Source organism: Schistocerca serialis, chromosome 8 (assembly GCF_023864345.2).
Source record: "Schistocerca serialis cubense isolate TAMUIC-IGC-003099 chromosome 8, iqSchSeri2.2, whole genome shotgun sequence".
Classification (NCBI taxonomy): Eukaryota; Metazoa; Arthropoda; class Insecta; order Orthoptera; family Acrididae; genus Schistocerca; species Schistocerca serialis.
The window spans coordinates 323637630-323660906 of NC_064645.1; the positions used below are offsets into that span (position 1 = coordinate 323637630).

The 23277-nt window shown below is 40.6% G+C and overlaps 1 protein-coding gene across 1 annotated transcript in view; it reads right to left on the reverse strand.

Annotated features, from left to right (window-relative positions):
• The window catches only part of LOC126416999 (cilia- and flagella-associated protein 44-like), a 582681-nt gene that overhangs the window by 306351 nt on the left and 253053 nt on the right, over window positions 1-23277 (reverse strand). The window contains exon 13 of the mRNA XM_050084886.1: window positions 15812-16079. Coding sequence (XP_049940843.1) covers window positions 15812-16079 — 268 coding nt within the window. The remainder of the gene's footprint in view (window positions 1-15811; window positions 16080-23277) is intronic.

A 23277-nucleotide genomic window follows, 5' to 3' on the forward strand; every position in this document is an offset into this window, starting at 1 on the left:
GCAATGAATTCATAGACATCCATGTCTACACTTGGTAGGTTCAAGTCACCTCCAACTAGTATTGCATGACCTGGGTGCTTATGTGCTATTTCCCCTTGACTGTCTTTTAATGACTCTAGAAGTCACACCAATCTTCAAAAAAGGGATTTAAGCATCTGCCCCACAACTACCGGTCAGTTCCTACAGTTCTTTCTCCATGTCTTTTAGTCTCTTATGAACAATCAGCAAAAAAAAACTATTTCAAAAAGCATGATCTCCAAGTTAAAGTTAAAAACCAAATGCTAACTGCACATGAAAATAAAAATTTGGTATCTGTTGCATTTTGTGACCTCAGAAAGTTTTTGACTGTATACCCCATCTTACTTGCAAAATTGTAATTTTACTACACTCAGAACTTCTCTTTAGATGTGATCGAATCCAATTAGAAAAAAAGAGGCAGTTTGTCCCTGTTAAAATTAGATGTTCTCCACTGAAGGTAATTTGGACTGGTGAGCCACAGGGCTCAGTCCTCAATCCATTATTTTCCTTTGTTGCAATTAATGATCTAGGAGCTCATTCAATAATGTGCTTTACAGGTGGCATGACACTGATTAAGACACACCAAGCCAACACAGAACTGCATTAACAACTTCGGAAAAAATTGTAAGTAGATACCAAATTAAACTGGAGTAAAAATATTTGCTGTGCCTGCAAGCGAATACCTTAAGCATGTTGTGGGGCGGCGGTTAAGTTTGTAAAAACAAAATGAATTGCTGTATAAATGCTTGCATGTTGAATCAGTTTCTGGCTTTTAGAATGTTGTTAATGCTGTCTTTCGCCGTTCTCAACACTGGCTCTCTATTTACTTTTTAGCACCCAGAAAGTGATTTAACAAAACGTGGAGCCAGTAATTAGAGATACTAGTGCCCACTTCATTTGAGAATACCATTATAGCTGCAGCTTATAGCTCTGAGGAATTAGGAGATTGTCCGGGATTTCTAATCAAAAACGGTTTTCCAAAATAGTTGAGTATATTCTGAAATTCACTGATAAAAAACAGAAGTATCCCTACAACCTAACTAACAGAGCAGTTCAGAGCCTAATGCGCTGATGCAACTATAAATGTCCGAATTAAATGTTAAAAAGAATGCTCGCCATAATTTGATGAGAGTATTTCATCAAACGCCACGCTAAATAATTGGTAGAATGTCTGTCCCGCGATGGCACGTGAAAATACGACAATACGCAAACTGAAGCTAGATAATGAAAATCATCCCAGAATTAACACTTCACTTGAAATGTTTTCATGGTTCCGTGTATCTCTAGTAACTTAATACGGCACCCGAGGCTGTTTGTAGCAGTGATACCGATGCGACGCGACTCCCGACACAGATGGCGTGTCATTCAGCGTCTGGAGAGAACTGGGGCCTACCTCCTCGCGCAGCGTTCTTATATATAAAGCCGCGGTGCGGACGGCGAAGGGAACGCCAGATGAAATCGGCTCTCCCAACTAGCCGCTGGGCTAGTAACGCACCACTTCAAGTTACATAATAAATTATAGCTTCTTTTGCTGATAGCCGATGAAGCTCTTAATTTAAACGTGCATTCAGCACGCAGGGAAGTATTGATAATAAAATTTTGACGTGGCTAAGTTAAATATTTTGGGCGAGAGAATTAATTTAATTACACTGCACGCAGTAGATGAGCTCTGAACTGGCCCTTTTGAGATCCGCTATCGCTATAATTTTATAGGTATTAAAAAGAAACTTTACACATCTTCATAGTCATAGCGGACCTCCAACCTATTTAAATCTAAACATCCTAGCCTTATTTATTAGCCTACTTAATCTATCTTGCTTCCTTCAGTTTTGAGATGAAAACCAGAAAATCATGAATTTCCACTAAAATCTTAATTTGTGAAATCCAAAGTACTGTTTTTATTAAATCATTATGAAAGATGAATCTAAATATAAATTTTGAAGTCTCTAGCTCTTTTCTGTTGCGCCAATGATTTTTTTAGAAAAACGTCCAAATTTCGAAAATGGCTGAAGTTATCTAACTGATATTTAACACACATTAGTTTAGTATTATTCCTGACATGCTAGAAAAGTTTTAGGTCATTTGCTTGATTTTTAAGGTATTGCGCAACATTTATGACGTCAGAGCTAGTTACAGCAGACTGGCTGGCACGCAATGGAAACTGATGTGAATTTACTACAGCGTGAGTAGGCTGCTTCCCTACAATGTTATGTGAAAACTGACAGATGCAGTGACTAATGAGTCTTTCAAGACAGCATAGGTCAGTCTTTTCCCATCAGACATCTCCTGTGGCATACTGATATGGTGATCTTCCTGCTACATCCATGAAATAGTGAAAATCCTAAAATAGCAACCAGAATAATGACTTCACAAAATAATTTTTGAATATATAACTGGATAGATAGAAAAATGTGCAAATTTTTGGAGCCAGTAGCACCATCTCCTGGCAGAAGTATTGAAGGGGAATGAAGAAGGATGAAGTAAAAGTACTGGAGACATTTAGGAAATAGGAAGAGTTGTGGAAAATTTGCCCAGAACATTGGGTCAGGGAGTCTTACCAGACAGGATGAGAAGGAAAGATTGCTTTTAGGTGACTGCACTGGATGAGATTTCAAAACCTGAGAGCTTAAAGAAGGAAGATAGAGTAATAAGCAAGACAGAGGCTACTGACAAAATATCATGCAAGAGTTAACAATAGCACACAGCTAAGGGCATTATTCATAGTAAACAGGTGAGTTGGGGGGGGGGGGGGGGGGGGTGAGGAAAAATAGACAGGTCGGAAGATAAAGGATGTTGAAAACTAAAAATGAGCAAAGAAAGGAACACTTACTGTAAATAAATGCTGAGTCCACAGAAATTAAAATAAATTAAGGACATTTTGTAATGCCAGTTCCCCCCTTCATAGTTCTGAGAATCTGGTGTCAGGGGGGAGAATCCAAATGGCATATGTTGTGAAACAAGCACAGAGGTCACAACTCTCAAGTTGTAGAGCATGCTCTATCTATGCCCATTCATTCTAATTGGTAACTTAGTGGCAGTTGTACCAATGCAGAAAATCAGACAGTGTTTGTTGTATTTCAAAATGCACAGACAAGCATTAAAATAATGTTTTAAGTAATCTAAATTTCAAAAACACACACCGTTGCCCACTTTGAGGTCACAGTACCAGAACCTCGTTTTTAACAAATCAAGCACTGTCTTATACTATCCTGCCACTTTCCTGATTCGCTAATTCTCTGATCCCCTCATTTCTTAAGCTATCTGCCTTTATCACTCCAACACTATAACTCATGTATTTCATCTGACTAGCTTGTATTTTGCTTCTTTCTCTTCCTTTCATTATCTAGGTCTCCAATGCATATGTCATGATTGGAATGCAGTATGCCTGATATCCAACACTTTTGCTGTTTGAGGAATATCCTTACTCCACATCAGACTTCTAACACCGTTCTGGAATGTTTCTGATTGTCTCCCCCACTCATTTATTTCTCTTTTTCTTCCATTCCCCTTTATTAAACTTCCCAGATACTTGGAACTCTCCACCTTCATTAGTTGTTCCCCACCAACTGTTATTCCAGTTGTGACTAGTAGACAATCCCTCTACTTTCAAGAATGGAACCAACTAACAATGTATGGTGAGGATTTTGTGTTGTTACGTTATGAACTTAGAATATTCCCACACAGATACCATCTCAAGTTAAAGTTACAGGGTACTAGTTGCAGTTCGATAACATATTCTAACTATTTAAAATATTTGTTTATAAACAACATTTTGCTATCTGAGGTGCATATGCACAAATTTTTCAAATTTCCTCCTTGAGAGCAAGATATGTTTAGTTGATTGTGAGAGAGGCAGGAGTCTTTGAGGTTGATGCTGCAATAATTTAAAGTCTGTCCTTACACTTTGTTACTTGTAAAACTGCAGGCTAATTTGATTAGAAACTGCAGTCTTTTAAACTGGAATGACAGTTCAGAAGAGATCAGTGGCATTCTGGGGATAAATAGTGTCTGTCCTTTGTACTTTCCAGTCATAATTTTGGCTTCTGTTATGTTGTTCGATAATTGTTTGATGATCATTCCCAGTCCATCACATAGTTGTGGTGAGTTGAAATTTCTAAGTAGTGTGATTGGAGATCCAGTTTTAAGTTGAAGGCAGTGTCCTGGTACTTGTAAGGAGCCTACAAATTCTGTTCGGAAGTTCACACTTTCTTCAATGTTTACCATCATGTCAATTGATTTGTATAGACTCTCTTCACCGGGAATTTTCTTTTCAATGTTGAAGTTGATATCATCAACGATATTTCTTAAGTTGCCAAAATTGCCCCTTCAAATAGCCACTCCTGGGTGGTATAGTTGTGAACAGTGTTAGTATAAATTTGAACAGTGAGTTCATTTTCAGCAGTGACTATTTTTGTGTCGTCTCGTTGTCACTGTAGACTTGTACCATGGGAAGCAAGAAGTGGATGCTGTTGGTGGACGGAATCCGCTTTTCTGTGACACAACAGCATCCATTTATTAATAGGGTTCTTTATTAATATAAAAAAAGAGCTACTTAAATTAAGCTTCCATGTGCTGTGGTACAAGTCTTCCGTAGTAGTCCGCATTAGCCTCACTGCTGCTGAAGAACAAGTCCGCTGTGCACACTACTCTTGCCACTATGGGTTGCTTGACTCTGAGCTAGAGGCTGAGCTAAATGCAACTATGACTCTCATTGGGCTGCGACTGATGCCTCGACTCATTGGCTCACTCGATAACTGATTGTTACTGGGCCCTCCGGTCTGCGGTGGCCATCTAAATACTGGTGCTGAGAGGGCACTGGCAGGGTGTTTCTTGCAAGTCTGTCTTTGGCCTCTATCAATCTACTTGCAACCTCTTTGCTGCCCAGAGTGCTTATGCCAGCACAGCTGTGTTGCAGAGAGAACTGTTGAGTTTAATGAGACCAGTCAGTAGGATATGTGCCCTAAAGTTGTTGAGCAAAATGTGTGGTTGTTTCATCTTTGGATGGTTAAACTCTCATATTTTTTGATAGTCATTGTATTTGTATGTGTTGCCAGAGATTTTATTATTATTATTTTTTTTTTTTTAATCTCCTGGGGGTGTGAGTAGAGCTCCTCCCATGACTTCAGAGTTTCCTCACAAACCTTGTTATATTCTGTCCATGGATTCGAGTGATTTTTTTATGTACCATTGTGCATTCATCCCAGAAGACAATTTTAGCTTGCTTTAGAAGTTCACCCCATCTAGATCCTCTTGAGGTTTTACATACAGGGAATTGTTCCTTGGCTATATTCAGCAGTAGCTGGAGGGTGGAATGGGAAGTCTGTCCTCCTTCCATAAGTGTGGCTGCAATGCTGGATGATGCCAGTACAAATGTGATGTATTGATTAGAGTGTATTTCTGCCAGCAATAGATTTATTAGAAACATTTTCCCAGTGCAGCCTGGTGCAACCAAGTAAATAACTCCACCAGTGTTGTTGTCAATCCAGTCCACGATAACGTTGTAAATTTCCTTTTGATTGTCACTGAGGAGGGGTTCGTTGTGAGCAATGTATTGAAGTAGTTCATTTTTCCTTAGTAATTTTGTAGTTTAGTACACTGATAGCATCTTTTCATGGTGCTTGCATTCCAAGTTGTACTAAGGTGTGACTGTTTATTGCTAAACATTTATCTTCTAGGCGAATGAGTGTTTTGTTGAAGATGTTGTTGAATTCAATGGTGTATGTCATCATTCATATTCTCTTTAAGTGACCCAATTCTCTCATGTGTTCAGCTGAGGCTGAGAGCGAGGTTTATTGTAGTGTTAATTCCCAGTGGTTGTCAATAAACCTCGTTTGTTTTTGTCAGAAAATTGAGGCTGTTGTGTCATGTAGATGTATGGGGGTTTGCATGTATCTTACTTGTTCTTTGATTTCCACCCACAATGAGGCATGTGAATGTTATGAAGTGGTCAGATCATCTACATTTTCTTATGCAGGTCATGGCATCTTGAGTGTATTTGTGCATGTGCCTTGGACTTCCTATGTATCTTGAGGGTAAGATTACCATTGTTCCAATGTCATCAGTGTTTCCATCATTTACGATTGAATCTCAAAAGGTGGATGTATTCTTCCATTCATAGTTTCTTTTAATTCAGTCTTATTTAAAACATCCACTCCAGTTCTATTTTTGCATATGTAACTACCAGGAATTGTTGGAATAAACGGCAAGTGTTGACAATGTGATTGCATGTTTCATTGTCTCTTGATCATTAAGCAGTAAGCAAAGAACTCCTTGGAAGTGATCTTTTTGTTTGTTTCTACACATATTTCAGGTTTTTCAGGTTGGATTTGTTTCACATTAAGATGATATTTATGCTCTTGTACAGAAATATTAACAGATATTGGAGGGCATCATGTCAACGATGTGTCTCTGCAATGCCTTGTAGTCCTTCTCTTCTTTATTGTACAATTATGTCACGGCTTGTGTTTCCACTGTACCCTATTACGATCGTGACTTCTTCTATCTGACGTGATTTAAATCAACATTCGTATCCTCCATGTATCATATCTTTATAGTCATCAGAAACCATCCAGTCTAATGGTGTTTTGGATATCTGAATCAGATGATTACATTCATGTAAGATCCTCTGCACATCTTGGGCTACTTCTCATCTCAATCCACTGATATTTGTCCATCATTGATCAACTTCTGTTTCTTCATCTCCAATTAAATATATCTGCAGAAATTTATGCTCTTCATTGAGTAGTGGTAGTAACAATCCCATGTTGGGATAGGTTTGTCCCTGAATGTAAGGAACAGATACGATTTCACTTCTGTTAGTGTAGGTCAAAGTGATGCTGAAAGAAGTCAGTTAGCAGGCATTGTACACTTTAATATTTTGAAGAAAGGCTTTGATTCTGGAGATTTCCTGGTCATGTTGTTGTTGTTGTTGTTGTTGTGGTCCTCAGTCCCGAGACTGGTTTGATGCAGCTCTCCATGCTACTCTATCCTGTGCAAGCTTCTTCATCTCCCAGTACCTACTGCAACCTACATCCTTCTGAATCTGCTTAGTGTATTCATCTCTTGGTCTCCCTCTACGATTTTTACCTTCCATGCTGCCCTCCAATACTAAATTGGTGATCCCTTGATGCCTCAGAACATGTCCTATCAACCGATCCCTTCTTCTAGTCAAGTTGTGCCACAAACTTCTCTTCTCCCCAATCCTATTCAATATCTCCTCATTAGTTATGTGATCTAACCCTCTAATCTTCAGCATTCTTCTGTAGCACCACATTTTGAAAGCTTCTATTCTCTTCTTGTCAAAACTATTTATTGTCCATGTTTCACTTCCATACATGGCCATACTCCATACAAATACTTTCAGAAATGACTTCCTGACACTTAAATCTATATTCGATGTTAACAAATTTCTCTTCTTCAGAAACACTTTCCTTGCCATTGCCAGTCTACACTTTATATCGTCTCTACTTCGACCATCATCAGTTATTTTGCTCTCCAAGTAGCAAAACTCCTTTACTACTTTAAGTGTCTCATTTCCTAATCTAATTCCCTCAGCATCACCCGATTTAATTCGACTACATTCCATAATTCCTCGTTTTGCTTTTGTTGATGTTCATCTTATAACTTCCTTTCAAGACACTGTCTATTCCGTTCAACTGATCTTAAAAGTCCTTAGCTGTCTCTGACAGAATTACAATGTCATCAGCAAACCTCAAAGTTTTTATTACTTCTCCATGGATTTTAATACCTACTCCAAATTTTTCTTTTGTTTCCTTCACTGCTTGCTCAATATAAAGATTGAATAACTTCGGGGATAGGCTACAACCCTGTCTCACTCCCTTCCCAACCACTGCTTCCTTTCATGTCCCTCAACTCTTATATCTGCCATCTGGTTTCTGTATAAATTGTAAATAGCCTGTCGCTCCCTGTATTTTACCCCTGCCACCTTCAGAATTTGAAAGAGCGTATTCCAGTCAACATTGTCAAATGCTTTCTCTAAGTCTACAAATGCTAGAAACGTAGGTTTGCCTTTCCGTAATCTAACTTCTAAGATAAGACGTAGGGTCAGTATTGCCTCACGTGTTCCAATATTTCTACAGAATCCAAACTGATCTTCCCCGTGGTCAGCTTCTACCAGTTTTTCCATTCGTCTGTAGAGAATACGCGTTAGTATTTTGCAGCTGTGGCTTATTAAACCGATTGTTCGGTAATTTTCACATCTGTCAACACCTGCTTTCTTTGGGATTGAAATTATTATATTCTTCTTGAAGTCTGAGGGTATTTCGCCTGTCTCATACATCTTGCTCACCAGATGGTAGAGTTTCGTCAGGACTGGCTCTCCCAAGGCCGTCAGTAGTTCTATTGGAATGTTGTCTACTCCCAGGGCCTTGTTTCGGCTCAGATCTTTCAGTGCTCTGTTAAACTCTTCACGCAATATCATATCTCCAATTTCATCTTCATCTACATCCCCTTCCATTTCCATAGTATTGTCCTCAAGTACATCGCCCTTGTATAGACCCTCTATATACTCCTTCCACCTTTTTGCTTTCCCTTCTTTGCTTAGAACTGGGTTTCCATCTGAGCTCTTGATATTCATACAAGTGGTTCTCTTTTCTCCAAAGGTCTCTTTAATTTTCCTGTAGTCAGTATCTATCTTACTCTAGTGAGATAAGGCTCTACAACCTTACATTTGTCCTCCAGCCATCCCTGCTTAGCCATTTTGCACTTCCTGTCAATCTTATTTTTGAGACGTTTGTATTCCTTTTTGCCTGCTTCATTTAGTGCATTTTTATATTTTCTCCTTTCATCAATTAAATTCAATATTTCTTCTGTTACCCAAGGAGTTCTACTAGCCCTTGTCTTTTTATCTACTTGATCCTCTGCTGCCTTCAATACTTTATCCCTCAAAGCTACGCATTCTTCTTCTACTGCATTTCTTTCCCCCATTCCTGTCAATTGTTCCCTTATGCTCTCCCTGAAACTCTGTATAACCTCTGGTTCTTTCAGTTTATCCAGGTCCCATCTCCTTAAATTCCCACCTTTTTGTAGTTTCTTCAGTTTTAATCTACAGTTCATAACCAATAGACTGTGGTCAGAGTCCACATCTGTCCCTGGAAATGTCTTACAATTTAAAACCTGGTTCCTAAATCTCTGTCTTACCATTATATAATCTATCTGAAACCTGTCAGTATCTCCAGGGTTCTTCCATGTACACAACCTTCTGTCATGATTCTTGAATCAAGTGTTAGCTATGATTAAGTTGTGCTCTGTGCAAAATTCTATAAGGCGGCTTCCTCTTTCATTCCTTCCCCCCAATCCATATTCACCTACTACGTTTACTTCTCTCCCTTTTCCTACTATAGAATTCCAGTCACCCATCACTATTAAATTTTCATCTCCCTTCACTATCTGAATAATTTCTTTTATTTCATCATACATTTCTTCAATTTCTTCATCATCTGCAGAGCTAGTTGGCATATAAACTTGTACTACTGTAGTAGGCATGGGCTTCGTGTCTATCTTGGCCACAATAATGCGTTCACTATGCTGTTTGTAGTAGCTTACCCACACTCCTATTCTCCTATTCATTATTAAAGTTACTCCTGCATTACCCCGATTTGATTTTGTATTTATGATCCTGTATTCGCCTGACCAAAAGTCTTGTTCCTCCTGCCACTGAACTTCACTAATTCCCACTATATCTAACTTTAACCTATCCATTTCCCTTCTTAAATTTTCTAACCTACCTGCCCGATTAAGGGATCTGACATTCCACGCTCCGATCCGTAGAACGCCAGTTTTCTTTCTCCTGATAACGACGTCCTCTTGAGTAGTCCCCGCCCGGAGATCCAAATGGGGGATTATTTTACCTCCAGAATATTTTATCCAAGAGAACGCCATCATCATTTAACCATACAGTAAAGCTGCATGCCCTCAGGAAAAATTACGGCTGTAGTTTCCCCTTGCTTTCAGCTGTTCGCAGTACCAGCACAGCAAGGCCGTTTTGGTTAGTGTTACAAGGCCAGATCAGTCAATCATCCAGGCTTTTGCCCCTGTAACTACTGGAAAGGCTGCTGCCCGTCTTCAGCAACCACCCATTTGTCTGGCCTCTCAACAGATACCCCTCCATTGTGGTTGCACCTACAGTACAGCTGTATTGTTGAGGCACGCAAGCCTCCCCACCAACGGCAAGGTCCATGGTTCATTGGGGGGAGGGGGGGGGGAGGGGGGAGGGGGGGGGATGTGGGAGGGGGGGGGAGACTTATTACTGAATATTGATTGTTGAAAGCAGTTGCCTGGGTAGATGTAGGTTGGGAGGGGTAAAGAAGGACAGAAGAACACAGAAGAACAACAACACAAGGAGGACGTAGTGGATAATATGAGGCAAGTCTTTCAACAGATGACAAAATTTAAATAACTGTGGGTCAGGATGTGGTTAGACAGAAGGATTAGGAAAGATATGGTGGGTTTGGTATCAGGAGGATATTGGGAAAGGTAGCATTCCATAGTTGCAAGGCCATGAGCGCACCTTCTGAGCTACCCAAGCACGACTCATGGCCCGTCCTCACAGCTTCAATCCTGCCAGTACCTTATCTCCTACCTTCCAGTTTGGAAGGTAGGAGACGAGTTACTGGCAGAATTGAAGCTGTGAAGATTGGTCATGAGTCATGCTTTGGTAGCTCAGTTGGTAGAGCACTTGCCTGTGAAAGGCAAAGGTCCTGAGTTTGAGTCTCAGTCCGGCACACAGTTAATTTGTCAGGAAGTTTCAAATCAGTACGCTCTCCACTGCAGAGTGAAAATCTTATTCTGGAAACATCCCCTAGGCTGTGGCTAAGCCATGTCTCCACAATATCCTTTCTTCCTGGAGTGCTAGTTCTGCAAGGTTCGATGAAGTGTAGTCAATGGCTGCACAAGCATCAGACACATCGAAATAGAATCCTCTGCACCACTGCAGGAGCGGACTGATACATGCCCAGACACAAAGTCATACATACAATCACTTATATAATCAACAATAGTGGTTTCCAAACATCATTCGGCCATGCTAGAAGATAGACAGGCAAAGCCCTCTGGTGCATCTTTGTCAAAAAAATTCAGATAAAGCTAGTAAGTACTTTTGCTCTAGCAGAAGGAGAGGGGGGGAGGGATGGGGGGGGGGGGGGGGAGGAACTGAGGAAAAACCTCGCACCCATAATAGATGGTGTACCCTTCTGCACTTTTCCCTGGAATCTTTCCTTGAGAAGGCATAAGTATTTTTATGGTAAAGAAAGTATCTGAAACTACTCTGGATAGAGAGTTCCCCACTGAATGTGAAATGTAGTTTTAATTTGATATTTTACCCTGAAAACAGCCAAAGTGTTGATACCACAAAAGAACAAGATGTGACATGACCACAAGTTCCTGAGAGGATACCCAGAGTATTTTCCAAAGCAATTGATGAAAAGCATGATAAATAATGCTTATGACATAGAGTGTGAGGACTTCTCGTTACTGTTGCAGCTCAGAATATTTAATTCTTTAACTACCATTGCGAAGAAATGCAACAAATTTTATATTGCTGAAGCTATATCTTGCTCTTCTGAATGATCAATGATATCAAATACCAATGGAAATAAAGCTTTTATCCCATGTCTTTGGAGGATGAAATTCACCTGGTCAGAGGATCTATTAAGTAAATGAAAGGATTTACTTCCTATTCAGGCTAGTTTATATGTATGTCCTAACAGATACTTTCTATGGGAAGGCGATACAATCTGAATGATTTTGGGTGACAGTTCCACCCAATATAACATTTTATACGTGATGAAGGATCACTAGAAGTTTATCTATTACAGTAGCTAATAAAGATTAATTTGACGAAACAGTTACTAAAGAAACACTCTTGCTGTACTTGGTGCATCTGATACAGGCTATGAGAGATACACACTTACATATGTATATAAAGCTAAACGATTATTGTTGCTTGTGAACAGTTTTTTCAAAACTGAAATTGTTTCATACATAAGTCTCTCAATCTTCTGGTAAATACCAACAGTTATATGAGTAAACCCAGCATTGCTGAAATAGTTAATGCTTTCTTTATGTGAGTTATAGAATTACCAGAAAAAAATAAAGAAAAATACATAAGAAAAGATGCAATTGCTGTGCATCATAATCTCCTACTTAATTACATTATTATACTAGCTTAGCAGCCACTGCTTCACTCATGTAGCCTGCATGGCCTGCGACAATTTTCTTTTTTTTTTTTAATTTTTTATTATTTAATTGAATTTTTATGTTGTTCACTAATTACAACACCTTCTCAGATTTTCGTGCTAGGTAAGGCCATATAAGCATGGTCTCTTCCGAGCACACTTCTGCCCATAAAGTGGTCCTCGTAGCTTGATAGCTGGGATCCAAACTTTTGTTAAACATGCCTTTTGCATTCTTGTGACAATATTTCCATAGCAACTTTCATCCCCTAATAAATATTTCTTCATACATATTCAAGACATGAAATACCAGTTTTCTTAAATTTAGCTTTACTTTTTTAATGCACAAAGTGTTTCTCAATAATATTCATCGTCTGTTGCACTCCCTTGCGGGTTGAATTTCCAGAAACCCTGAAATATGATTTTTTTTTTTTTTTTTTTTTTTTTTTTTTTTTTTTTTTTTAATTTCTAAACGAGAAGTCAAATACCAGTTATCATAGATGTAGCCTTATACATCCTTAAGTAGGATAGGCATTAAGACTCATTGAATTCAATTACGAAGTCATGCACAGGCCAAGCAAGACACATGGAAATGTAGAAGCTTTGAGTAGAAAGGTAGTAAATGCTTGGCCATGCACTTGCTGAATGACTAGCTGTGCAGAATGCTGAGGGTGACTGCAAGCTTTCCAGGAAGCAACAGCAGTTCAGCATGAGTGATGGTCTTATGTGCAAGCTAACCAGGTAACAAGGTTTGGTCTGCAGGTAATGTTGCCGGCTAAGACAAAGGAGAAAGTCCTGAGAAAGGCGCATGATCACATTTTGTCTGGTCATGGATGGTGCAAGTCAATAAACCATAAGGTGGCTGTGAGATATAGATAGAAGGGAAGAAAGGGAGATGCAGATCAGTATGTCAGAAATTGTGTGCAGTGTGCACACTGTGCAGACTTGAGTTATAAATGAATACCATACCATTACAGAGACTGCCACAAGTGTCAAAGCCATTTCAAATGATTGAGGTAGATGTGTTAGGACCATTTAATGGGACTCTGTCAGGTAACTGTTTAGTGTTGAGAATAATAGATCACCTTTCTCACTATAGGGAAATGATTGTTATGCAGAACCAGCAAGCAGTTACAGTTGCACACGCAATGTTCAACAAGCTGGATACTGAGTGTTAAACAATATGCGTATGCTATGGAAGCTGATGACTGAGGTGATGGAATATGCAAAGCTTTCAAAGGACACTGTAAAACCACACTTGGGAATCATGCAAGCACAAGTGGATGTGTTTTATGTAAGTCACTATAACAAGGCTGTTAGAATCACTAGCACACACTGTATGGGTAATAGTGAGCTTATATAAAGTTATTTATCACACAATTCATGGATGGCCATGTACCATACTGTTCTCGCCAGAGCGAAAAGTTCAGGGGGAACTGCCACCAGAGCTGAGATTGATCACAGTGCTCAGTAGAGAAATTTATACATGTAAGGGCAGCTGGTGAATTGTTAATCTCAGAAGGAGACAGACATGTAATAATGACAGAGTGGAACTAGAACACTGTCAGAGAGAGCAGATTGCAATGTGCCTGGCCCAACTGCTTCAAACTGGTGAAAACACATGAGCAGTGCAGCTATTCTTCGGCAGAAAACATGGGAACAAGACTATCTGTCAGACATTGTGGTATCTAATTGATTTTTGCAGCTTACAGTGTTAACCGTATTTACTCAGGATATGATGTGGTAGTGGTGCTATGAACAAGCAAGGCTCACAAAGGCATGGGGAGTGAAGCTGAGCTGTAGTGGGTTGTTGATCAGTGGGACAGCAAGTGACATACGGCCAGCCCTCCATCTACCAGCCACAGTTGTGCAAACTGCAAAGTTGAACATCACACAGACCACACAGACACAGTTGTACCGGCCAGATCAACCACTAGAGGTACTTCCAATGTAGAATCAAACCATCCTTAACAGTACATTGAAACTACATCTGATACATTCCTTGAACCAATTAATAGAAACACAAGAGGGGCAGATTTCAGCAGAACAGTTGACACCACATATTAAGCTATTTAGGGAAGGGTAATGATAAGCAACTGTGACCTTGAGCATCACACTACATAGCACCATAGTGGCTCTGATTCTTCTATGCATAGCCTTTATCTAATTTAGATGGAAAGGCACATGTCAACCTGATCCACTTGTGGACATATTATGGTAGACAGGATCCCGAGGGCATGAAAGTGAGTGTATGTGGAATGTTGTAGTGTGAATGTTGATGATAAATGTATTTTCTACAGTTTAAGAGAATACGAAGATACAGAACAAGCCATGTGAGCATGGAGAGAGAATTGCCAATGGCATATGACTGGGAGGATATGAAAGTGTCCAGGTGCAATGTGTTGTAGGCTCCAAAGGAATTAATGAATCATTAAGGGGGTGGGGGGGGTGGGGGGGGGGGGGAGGGGGGTAGCAATAAGTAGCCTAGTAGTGTAAGAGGAAGTCAAGGAAGTAAGCTTTGTAAGTTAAATACGGTCTCTGAACCTTGCGCATTAAGCCCCCAGATACTGTTATAATGGAAATTTATCTGTAAATGTAATACATTGTTGTAGATTGGTCTAAAGTGGGAGCCTGCAAGCTGGGTCTTCCCATGGAGGGGGGATAGTGTAGTGTCTGTGGAAATATGTGTTTAAGTACTGCAGCAGCCACTGGTAGCTGGCAAACATGAGCTGTTGGCATTTAGATTACAGTAACAGAGCTGTTGAATTATTGCTAGGGGTACAGCTTGCTCAAAACTTGCCAACATGACAGTAGCGCACAGTTCTTGCAGGACAGGAAAAGGTTTTTCTCCATTGAGGGTTTCAGTATCGTTGTACACGTGACTAGAAGTGGTACAGTGGCAGAACAGGTGCACTGTTAACCTGTACAGATAGTTGTGATTTTTGTAAGTCACCATTGTGGTGCCTATTTTCTGCACTAAGCTTACTCCCAGATATTGAGCCACAGCACAGCAGGCCATCCCAGGCTCATGCTATCAGCAAGCCAAATTCCTGCCCAAGGGGCACCAGATTGCATCACACACACGGCAGCCATCTTCCACCATCATGCTGTAGACACCACTGCACTACACACCAGCGGCCCCTGGAATGCAGTCATTCATCACGGAGCTGGCTACTGCAGCTAAACACTCCACTGTCCATTGTCTGTGGGCGCAGATGACACAAGATGCTTATCGCATGACAGATGCAGTGGGGTTGTGTGCCATAGTCTGAGTACAAGCGTCAGAAAAGCTGGGAATGCATGTTGCAGTCACCTGCCTGGACACTGGCTGTCATCCCGCAAGTCACACGGTCTTCTACATGTGCTGTGGGAGTAAATATCACTACCCCATGCCCACAAAGTACAGATGTATGATTAAAATGAACTGCTAAAGTTGTCATCAATTTTCAGACAGAAAACTCCCAGGGTTGGTTGCAATATCTTTAATACAGTAATATCCTTAAAGTAAGCAGATTTCAACTTACTATTACTTCCTTATTTAACAATGGGCTAAAATTGTGACTTAGTTAAAGTTAATACAACTTTAAATGAATGAAACTTACAGCTCCCATTCGCATGATATATTTTATATCTGTGGCAACATCCATTGGAATTTCTAGATTGAAATTGTACATATATGTATTTCCATCACAGCCACAAGAAAACATGTATGAAAGATCATTACTGAAGCAGAGACGTGTGATAACTCCATTATCATTATCATGCATTGATAATAGCCAGTAATCTGTCATGTCACGATAGTTTGGTTTAACACGGTTAATGCGAATTTTTCCATCTTGCATGCCAAGTATGACATATTGGTTGTCAGGGCTGAAAAAAATGCAAGATTTCTTTTAGCTTTGTAATGAGATGTAAAAGTACTGAAATACGCTAATATTCCCCTTACTTATAACTTTTTGTCAGACGACCAAAGTGACCAAATTTCATAAATTATAAAAACTGCGAGCAGTAGAACTGACTTGTGATCAATAACACATAATCATCTTGGGATTGAAGCTCTTTTTACGTGTTTGCTTTAACGAAACATTTGTTTTTGGATGGGGTCCGCCTTGTCTACATTAAAGTGTATAAGTATAATGGAAGGAAACATTCCACGTGGGAAAAATTATATATAAAAACAAAGATGAGGTGACTTACCGAACAAAAGCGCTGGCAGGTCGATAGACACACAAACAAACACAAACATACACACAAAATTCAAGCTTTCGCAACAAACTGTTCCTGATGAGGCAACAGTTTGTTGCGAAAGCTTGAATTTTGTGTGTATGTTTGTGTTTGTTTGTGTGTCTATCGACCTGCCAGTGCTTTTGTTCGGTAAGTCACCTCATCTTTGTTTTTATATATAATTTAAAGTGTATAAGGTTGCAGATGACAAAATGTGAAAGAAAACAGTCACTGTAAAAATGTAATACATCAGGAAAACCACACCATGTGGTAAAAAGGTATGAATTCATAATTTTATGTGTTTCTCCAAAAATCTGTAATTATTATTTTAAAAACTAAGATTTACATGTACACAAAGAGTAAAGAACATTCTTTATCTTTAACTGCCATAAAATAAAAGCCAACTAATGATGCTGCAACTGCAATGAAACATGTTTTGGATGAAAAGCAAAATTGTGTTTTGCTAAAGGTGGGCCCCATCCAAAAAAGTATGTCTCAATAACACAATTAATTTGTCAATAAGTAGTCATCTCCATAAGCATTTTGAAACCTTTCTTAGACCACCACTGATACAGTTGTAAAAACTAATTTCAAGAATTTCTATGGTGTATCATGTTAGACTTCAGTTAAAATTATATTAACACACTTATTGGCGTAAGTATGGCACATGAAGTGCTTTCACTTTCGATTAATGAAAGTAATTTCAAGTGGTTTAACGATTTTGAAACATTTCTAGTAAATCCATCAAATATTGTTGATTTGTATGTATATAACAATGATAATAATCAATTATTGACAATATAATTAAATGGATCGATAAAAAAATCTACTCACCAAGTGGCAGCAGGAGAATACACACACAAAACAGTTAAACTTTTACAAGCTTTCAGAGCCAGTGGCTCCTTCTCCTACCAAAAGAGTTGAATGGGAAGGAAGAGGGGTGAAGAAAAAGGACTGGAGAGGTTTAGGGAAAGGGGTACAGTTAAGGAAAGTCACCCACAATCCTGGGTTGGGGAGACTTATTGGACGGGATGAGAAGGTGGAAAGTCTCTCCTTCTCATCCTGCCGGTAAGTTTCCCCTGACCCAGGAGTTTGGGTGACTTTTCTGAACTGTACCCCTTTCCTTAAATCTCTCCAGTCCTTTTCATTCACTCGTCTTCCTTCCCTTTCAACTCTTTTGCCAGAAGAAGGAGCCACTGGCTCTGAAAGCTCATAAAAGTTAAACCTCTTTGTGCGTGTGATCTCCTGCCACTACTATATATACAATGACTCATCTACACTTCAATCAAAATGAATTCATGATTTTCCATATTTAAGATAATTACATAACAAAAAAATGATGATACTCTTTTGAAACAAGGCTCATGCAAATTTCTACCAGTAAATATTACTGATGAATGATCTCATTCCTATTGTAACATTAGTATGCCCTGATCCACTTCTTTGTTTCCCATCTCTGCTGATAATTGCCAATATGCATCTCTCTGTTGGCAGCTGGGAAACCCTCACTGATTTCAATGATTTTTTGTAGTAAAGTACGTTACCTCACTTTCATGATTGTAAGTTTTCTGTCTGAGACACAGTGGAATCTACCACCAGTAAACTCTGTTCATTTTACTCCAAGACCTCTAGATCACCCAAATGCTTTCTCAAAATCTATGGATGTAAGACAATGCAGTAATTCATACCCATTACTCTATTCCATAATTTTGATCACAACTTGTAAATTGTCTGTTGTGCAATGTCCTTTTTTATAGCCAGTTTAGTTATTTAAAATACAGTGTTTTTTATCCAACAATAATTTTTATGAATATCTAGGAATAATATAAACAGAAGGTTGTTAGGTTTATAGCTTTTCATGTCATATCTCCATCTTTTTTGAAAACAGAACAACTATGACATTGTTCAACTTTTGGTGAGTTATCTTATTGCACAAACATTCTGTAAACAATTTTGTATTATTTTCTCAAATAATGGAAACTCCAGATAGGAATATGAACAATATCCTAAACTGCTGTATTACTTTCTTAAAATCATAACCATCTACATTAAAATTTCATCATCATCTTTCCTTTCTTCAGACTTCACATGGCTTAGTACTCATCAACTTGCATTACTTTCATAATGCCATTGGTTTCATTGTTAACCACACACTTTTCTTTTTATTTCTTGAACCACACAAACATTTAAGGAGATCTTACCACTCTGTAGTTTGTTTCTCTGCTATCTAGAATCTATATCTACGCATACATACATACTCCATAAATCACTGTGAAGTTCACGACAAAGGACAATCAGTGAGGTACCACATGTAAATATTCCTTCCAGTTACGTTTTAAGTGCAGGAGCAATGACTGTTTGAATTTCTCTGTGACTGTTGTAATTAGTCTGATCTTGTCTGTGAGGTCCCTAAGAGAGAGATATGTGGGGTGATGAAGAAAATTTCTAGATTTTTCACTCAATACTGGTTCTTGAAACTTTAAAAGTAATCTTATATGGAATAATTTGTGGCTATTTTCAAGCATTTGCTGATTCAAGTGCTTCAGAATTTCTATGATGGTCTTCCTTGAGTTGAACAAATCTGTAACCATTTGTGTCACTCTTCTCTGTGTATGTTCAATGTCTCCTGTTAATACTAATTGGTACGGGTCCCATAAACTTGAGACATATTCTAAGATATGATGCATAAGGGATTTGTAAGTAATTTCCTTTATAAACTGACTGCATTTTCTCAGTGTCCTGGCAATAAACTGAAATTACCAAGCCCCCACAGAACGTATCTGCGTACGTAGATCAACACCTTCAATCCATTACATGCAGTCTCCCATCCTTCATCAAAGACACCAACCACTTTCTCGAACAGCTAGAATCCTTACCCAATCTGTTACCCCCCGGAAACCATCCTTGTAACCATTGATGCCACTTCCCTAAACCGAGCGAGGTGGCGCGGTGGTTAGACACTGGACTCGGATTCGGGAGGACGACGGTTCAATCCCGCGACAGCCATCCTGATTTAGGTTTTCCATGATTTCCCTAAATCACTCCAGGCAAATGCCAGGATGGTTCCCCTGAAAGAGCACAACCAACTTCCTTCCCCATCCTTCCCTAATCCGATGAGACCGATAACCTCGCTGTCTGGTCTCTTTCCCCAAACAACCCAACCCAACTTTCCTATACACAAATATCCCACACATCCAGGGCCTCGCTGTGATGGAGCACTTCCTTTCACGCCGATCACCTGCCACCCTACCTAAAACCTCTTTCCTCATTACCTTAGCCAGCTTCATCCTAACTCACAACTTCTTCACTTTTGAAGGCCAGACATACCAACAATTAAAGGGAACAGCCATGGGTACCAGGATGGCTCCCTTGTACGCCAACCTATTTATCGGTCGCTTAGAGGAAGCCCTCTGGGTTACCCAGGCCTGCAAACCCAATGTTTGGTACAGATTTATTGATGACATCTTCATGATCTGGACTCACAGTGAAGAAGAACTCCAGAATTTCCTCTCCAGCCTCAACTCCTTTGGTTCCATCAGACTAACCTGGTCCTACTCCAAATCCCATGCCACTTTCCTCATCGTTGACCTCCATCTGTCCAATGGCCAACTTCACACATCCGTCCACATCAAACCCACCAACAAGCAACAGTACCTCCATTATGACAGTTGCCACCCATTCCATATCAAACGGTCCCTTCCCTACAGCTTAGGTCTTCGTGGCAAACGAATCTGCTCCAGTCCTGAATCCCTGAACCATTACACCAACAACCTGAAAACAGCTGTTGCATCCCGCAACTACCCTCCCGACCTGGTACAGAAGATAATAACCAGAGCCACTTCCTCATCCCCTCAAACCCAGAACCTCCCACAGAAGACCCCAAAAGTGCCCCACTTGTGACAGGATACTTTCTGGGACTGGATCAGACTCTTGAATGTGACTCTCCAGCAGGGATACGACTTCCTCAAATCCTGCCCTGAAATGAGATCCATCCTTAATGAAATCCTCCCCACTCCACCAAGAGTGTCTTTCCGCCGTCCATTTAACCTTCGTAACCTCTTGGTTTATCCCTATGAAATGCCCAAACCACCTTCCCTACCCTCTGGCTCCTACCCTTGTAACCGCCCCCGGTGTAAAACCTGTCCCATGCACCCTCCCACCACCACCTACTCCAGTCCTGTAACACGGAAGGTGTATACATGTATGATAGCACCCATGTGATTTACCAACTGACCTGCCTACACTGTGAACCCTTCTATGTGGGAATGACCAGCAACAAACTGTCCATTCGCATGAATGGTCACAGGCAGACAGTGTTTGTTGGTAATGAGTATCACCCTGTGGCTGAACATGCCTTGGTGCACGGCCAGCACATCTTGGCACAGTGTTACACCATCCGGGTTATCTGGATACTTCCCACTGACACCAACCTATCAGAACTCCGGAGATGGGAACTTGCCCTTCAATATATTCTCTCTTCCCATTACCCACCAGGCCTCAACCTCCGCTAATTTCAAGTCACCGCCCCTTGTGCATCACTTGTCACTCAACAACATCTTTGCCTCTGTACTTCCACCTCAACTGACATCTCTGCCCAAACTCTTTGCCTTTACATATGTCTGCCTGTGTCTGTATATGTGCCGATGGATGTGTGTGTGTGTTTGTGTGTGTGTGTGTGTGTGTGTGTGTGTGTGTGTGTGTGTGTGTGTGTGTGTGCGAGTGTATACCTGTCCTTTTTTCCCCCTAAGGTAAGTCTTTCCACTCCCAGGATTGGAATGACTCCTTACCCTTTCCCTTAAAACCCACATCCTTTCGTCTTTCCCTCTCCTTCCCTCTTTCCTGATGAAGCAACCGTTGGTTGCGAAAGCTTGAATTTTGTGTATATGTTTGTGTGTCTATCGACCTGCCAGTGGTTTCATTTGGTAAGTCACATCATCTTTGTTTTTATATATATTAACAAAGATGATGTGACTTACCAAATGAAAGTGCTGGCAGGTCGATAGACACACAAATAAACACAAACATTCACACAAAATTCAAGCTTTCGCAACCGACGGTTGCTTCGTCAGGAAAGAGGGAAGGAGAGGGAAAGACGAAAGGATGTGGGTTTTAAGGGAGAGGGTAAGGAGTCATTCCAATCCCGGGAGCGGAAAGACTTACCTTAGGTATATACATTTTGTCTGCTTGTGTCTGTGTATGTGGGGTTGGATATGGGTGTGTGTGCGAGTGTATACCTATCCTTTTTTCCCCCTAAGGTAAGTCGTCCCGCTCCCGGGTTTGGAATGACTCCTTACCCTCTCCCTTAAAACCCACATCCTTTCGTCTTTCCCTCTCCTTCCCTCTTTCCTGATGAAGCAACCGTTGGTTGCGAAACCTTGAATTTTGTGTGTCTGTTTGTGTTTGTTTGTGTGTCTATCGACCTCCCAGCGCTTTCGTTTGGTAAGTCACATCATCTTTGTTCTTTGTTTTTATATATATATATGACTTACCAAACCATCTTTGTTCTTTGTTTTTATATATATACAAAGATGGTGTGACTTACCAAACGAAAGTGCTGGCAGAAAGCAACTGGAGATCTGGTGTGAAAAAAGGAAAAAAGTGTTGGTTAAAGCTGGGCTTCTTCCTAAAATTCACAAACCCAATCATCCCGGCCGCCCCATTGTAGCTGGTTACCAAGCCCCCACAGAATGGATCAACACCTTCAACCCATCACATGCAGTCTCCCATCCTTCAGCAAAGACACCAACCACTTTCTCGAACGCTTGGAATCCTTACCCAATCTGTTACCCCCGGAAACCATCCTTGTAACCATTGATGCCACTTCCTTATACACAAATATTCCGCATGTCCAGGGCCTCGCTGCGATGGATCACTTCCTTTCATGCCGATCACCTGCCACCCTAACTAAAACCTCTTTCCTCATTACCTTAGCCAGCTTCATCCTGACCCACAACTTCTTCACTTTTGAAGGCCAGACATACCAACAATTAAAGGGAACAGCCATGGGTACCAGGATGGCCCCCTCGTACGCCAACCTATTCATGGGTCACTTAGAGGAAGCCTTCTTGGTTACCCAGGCCTACAAACCCAAAGTTTGGTACAGATTTATTGGTGACATCTTCATGATCTGGACTCACAGTGTAGACGAACTCCATAATTTCCTCTCCAACCTCAACTCCTTTGGTTCCATCAGATTCACCACGTCCTACTCCAAATCCCATGCCACTTTCCTTGACGTTAACCTCCATCTGTTCAATGGCCAGCTTCACACGTCCCTCCACATCAAACCCACCAACAAGCAACAGTACCTCCATTATGACAGCTGCCACCCATTCCACATCAAACAGTCCCTTCCCTACAGCCTGGGTCTTCGTGGCAAACGAAACTGCTCCAATCCGGAATCCCTGAACCATTACACCAACAACCTGAAAACAGCTTTCGCATCGTGCAACTACCCTCCCGACCTGGTACAGAAGCAAATAACCAGAGCCACTTCCTCATCCCCTCAAACCCAGAACCTCCCACAGAAGACCCCAAAAGTGCCCCACTTGTGACAGGATACTTTCTGGGACTGGATCAGACTCTGAATGTGGCTCTCCAGCAGGGATACGACTTCCTCAAATCCTGCCCTGAAATGAGATCCATCCTTCATGAAATCCTCCCCACTCCACCAAGAGTGTCTTTCCGCCATCCACCTAACCTTCGTAACATCTTAGTTCATCCCTATGAAATCCCCAAACTACCTTCCCTACCCTCTGGCTCCTACCCTTGTAACCGCCCCCAGTGTAAAACCTGTCCCATGCACCCTCCCACCACCACCTACTCCAGTCCTGTAACCCGGAAG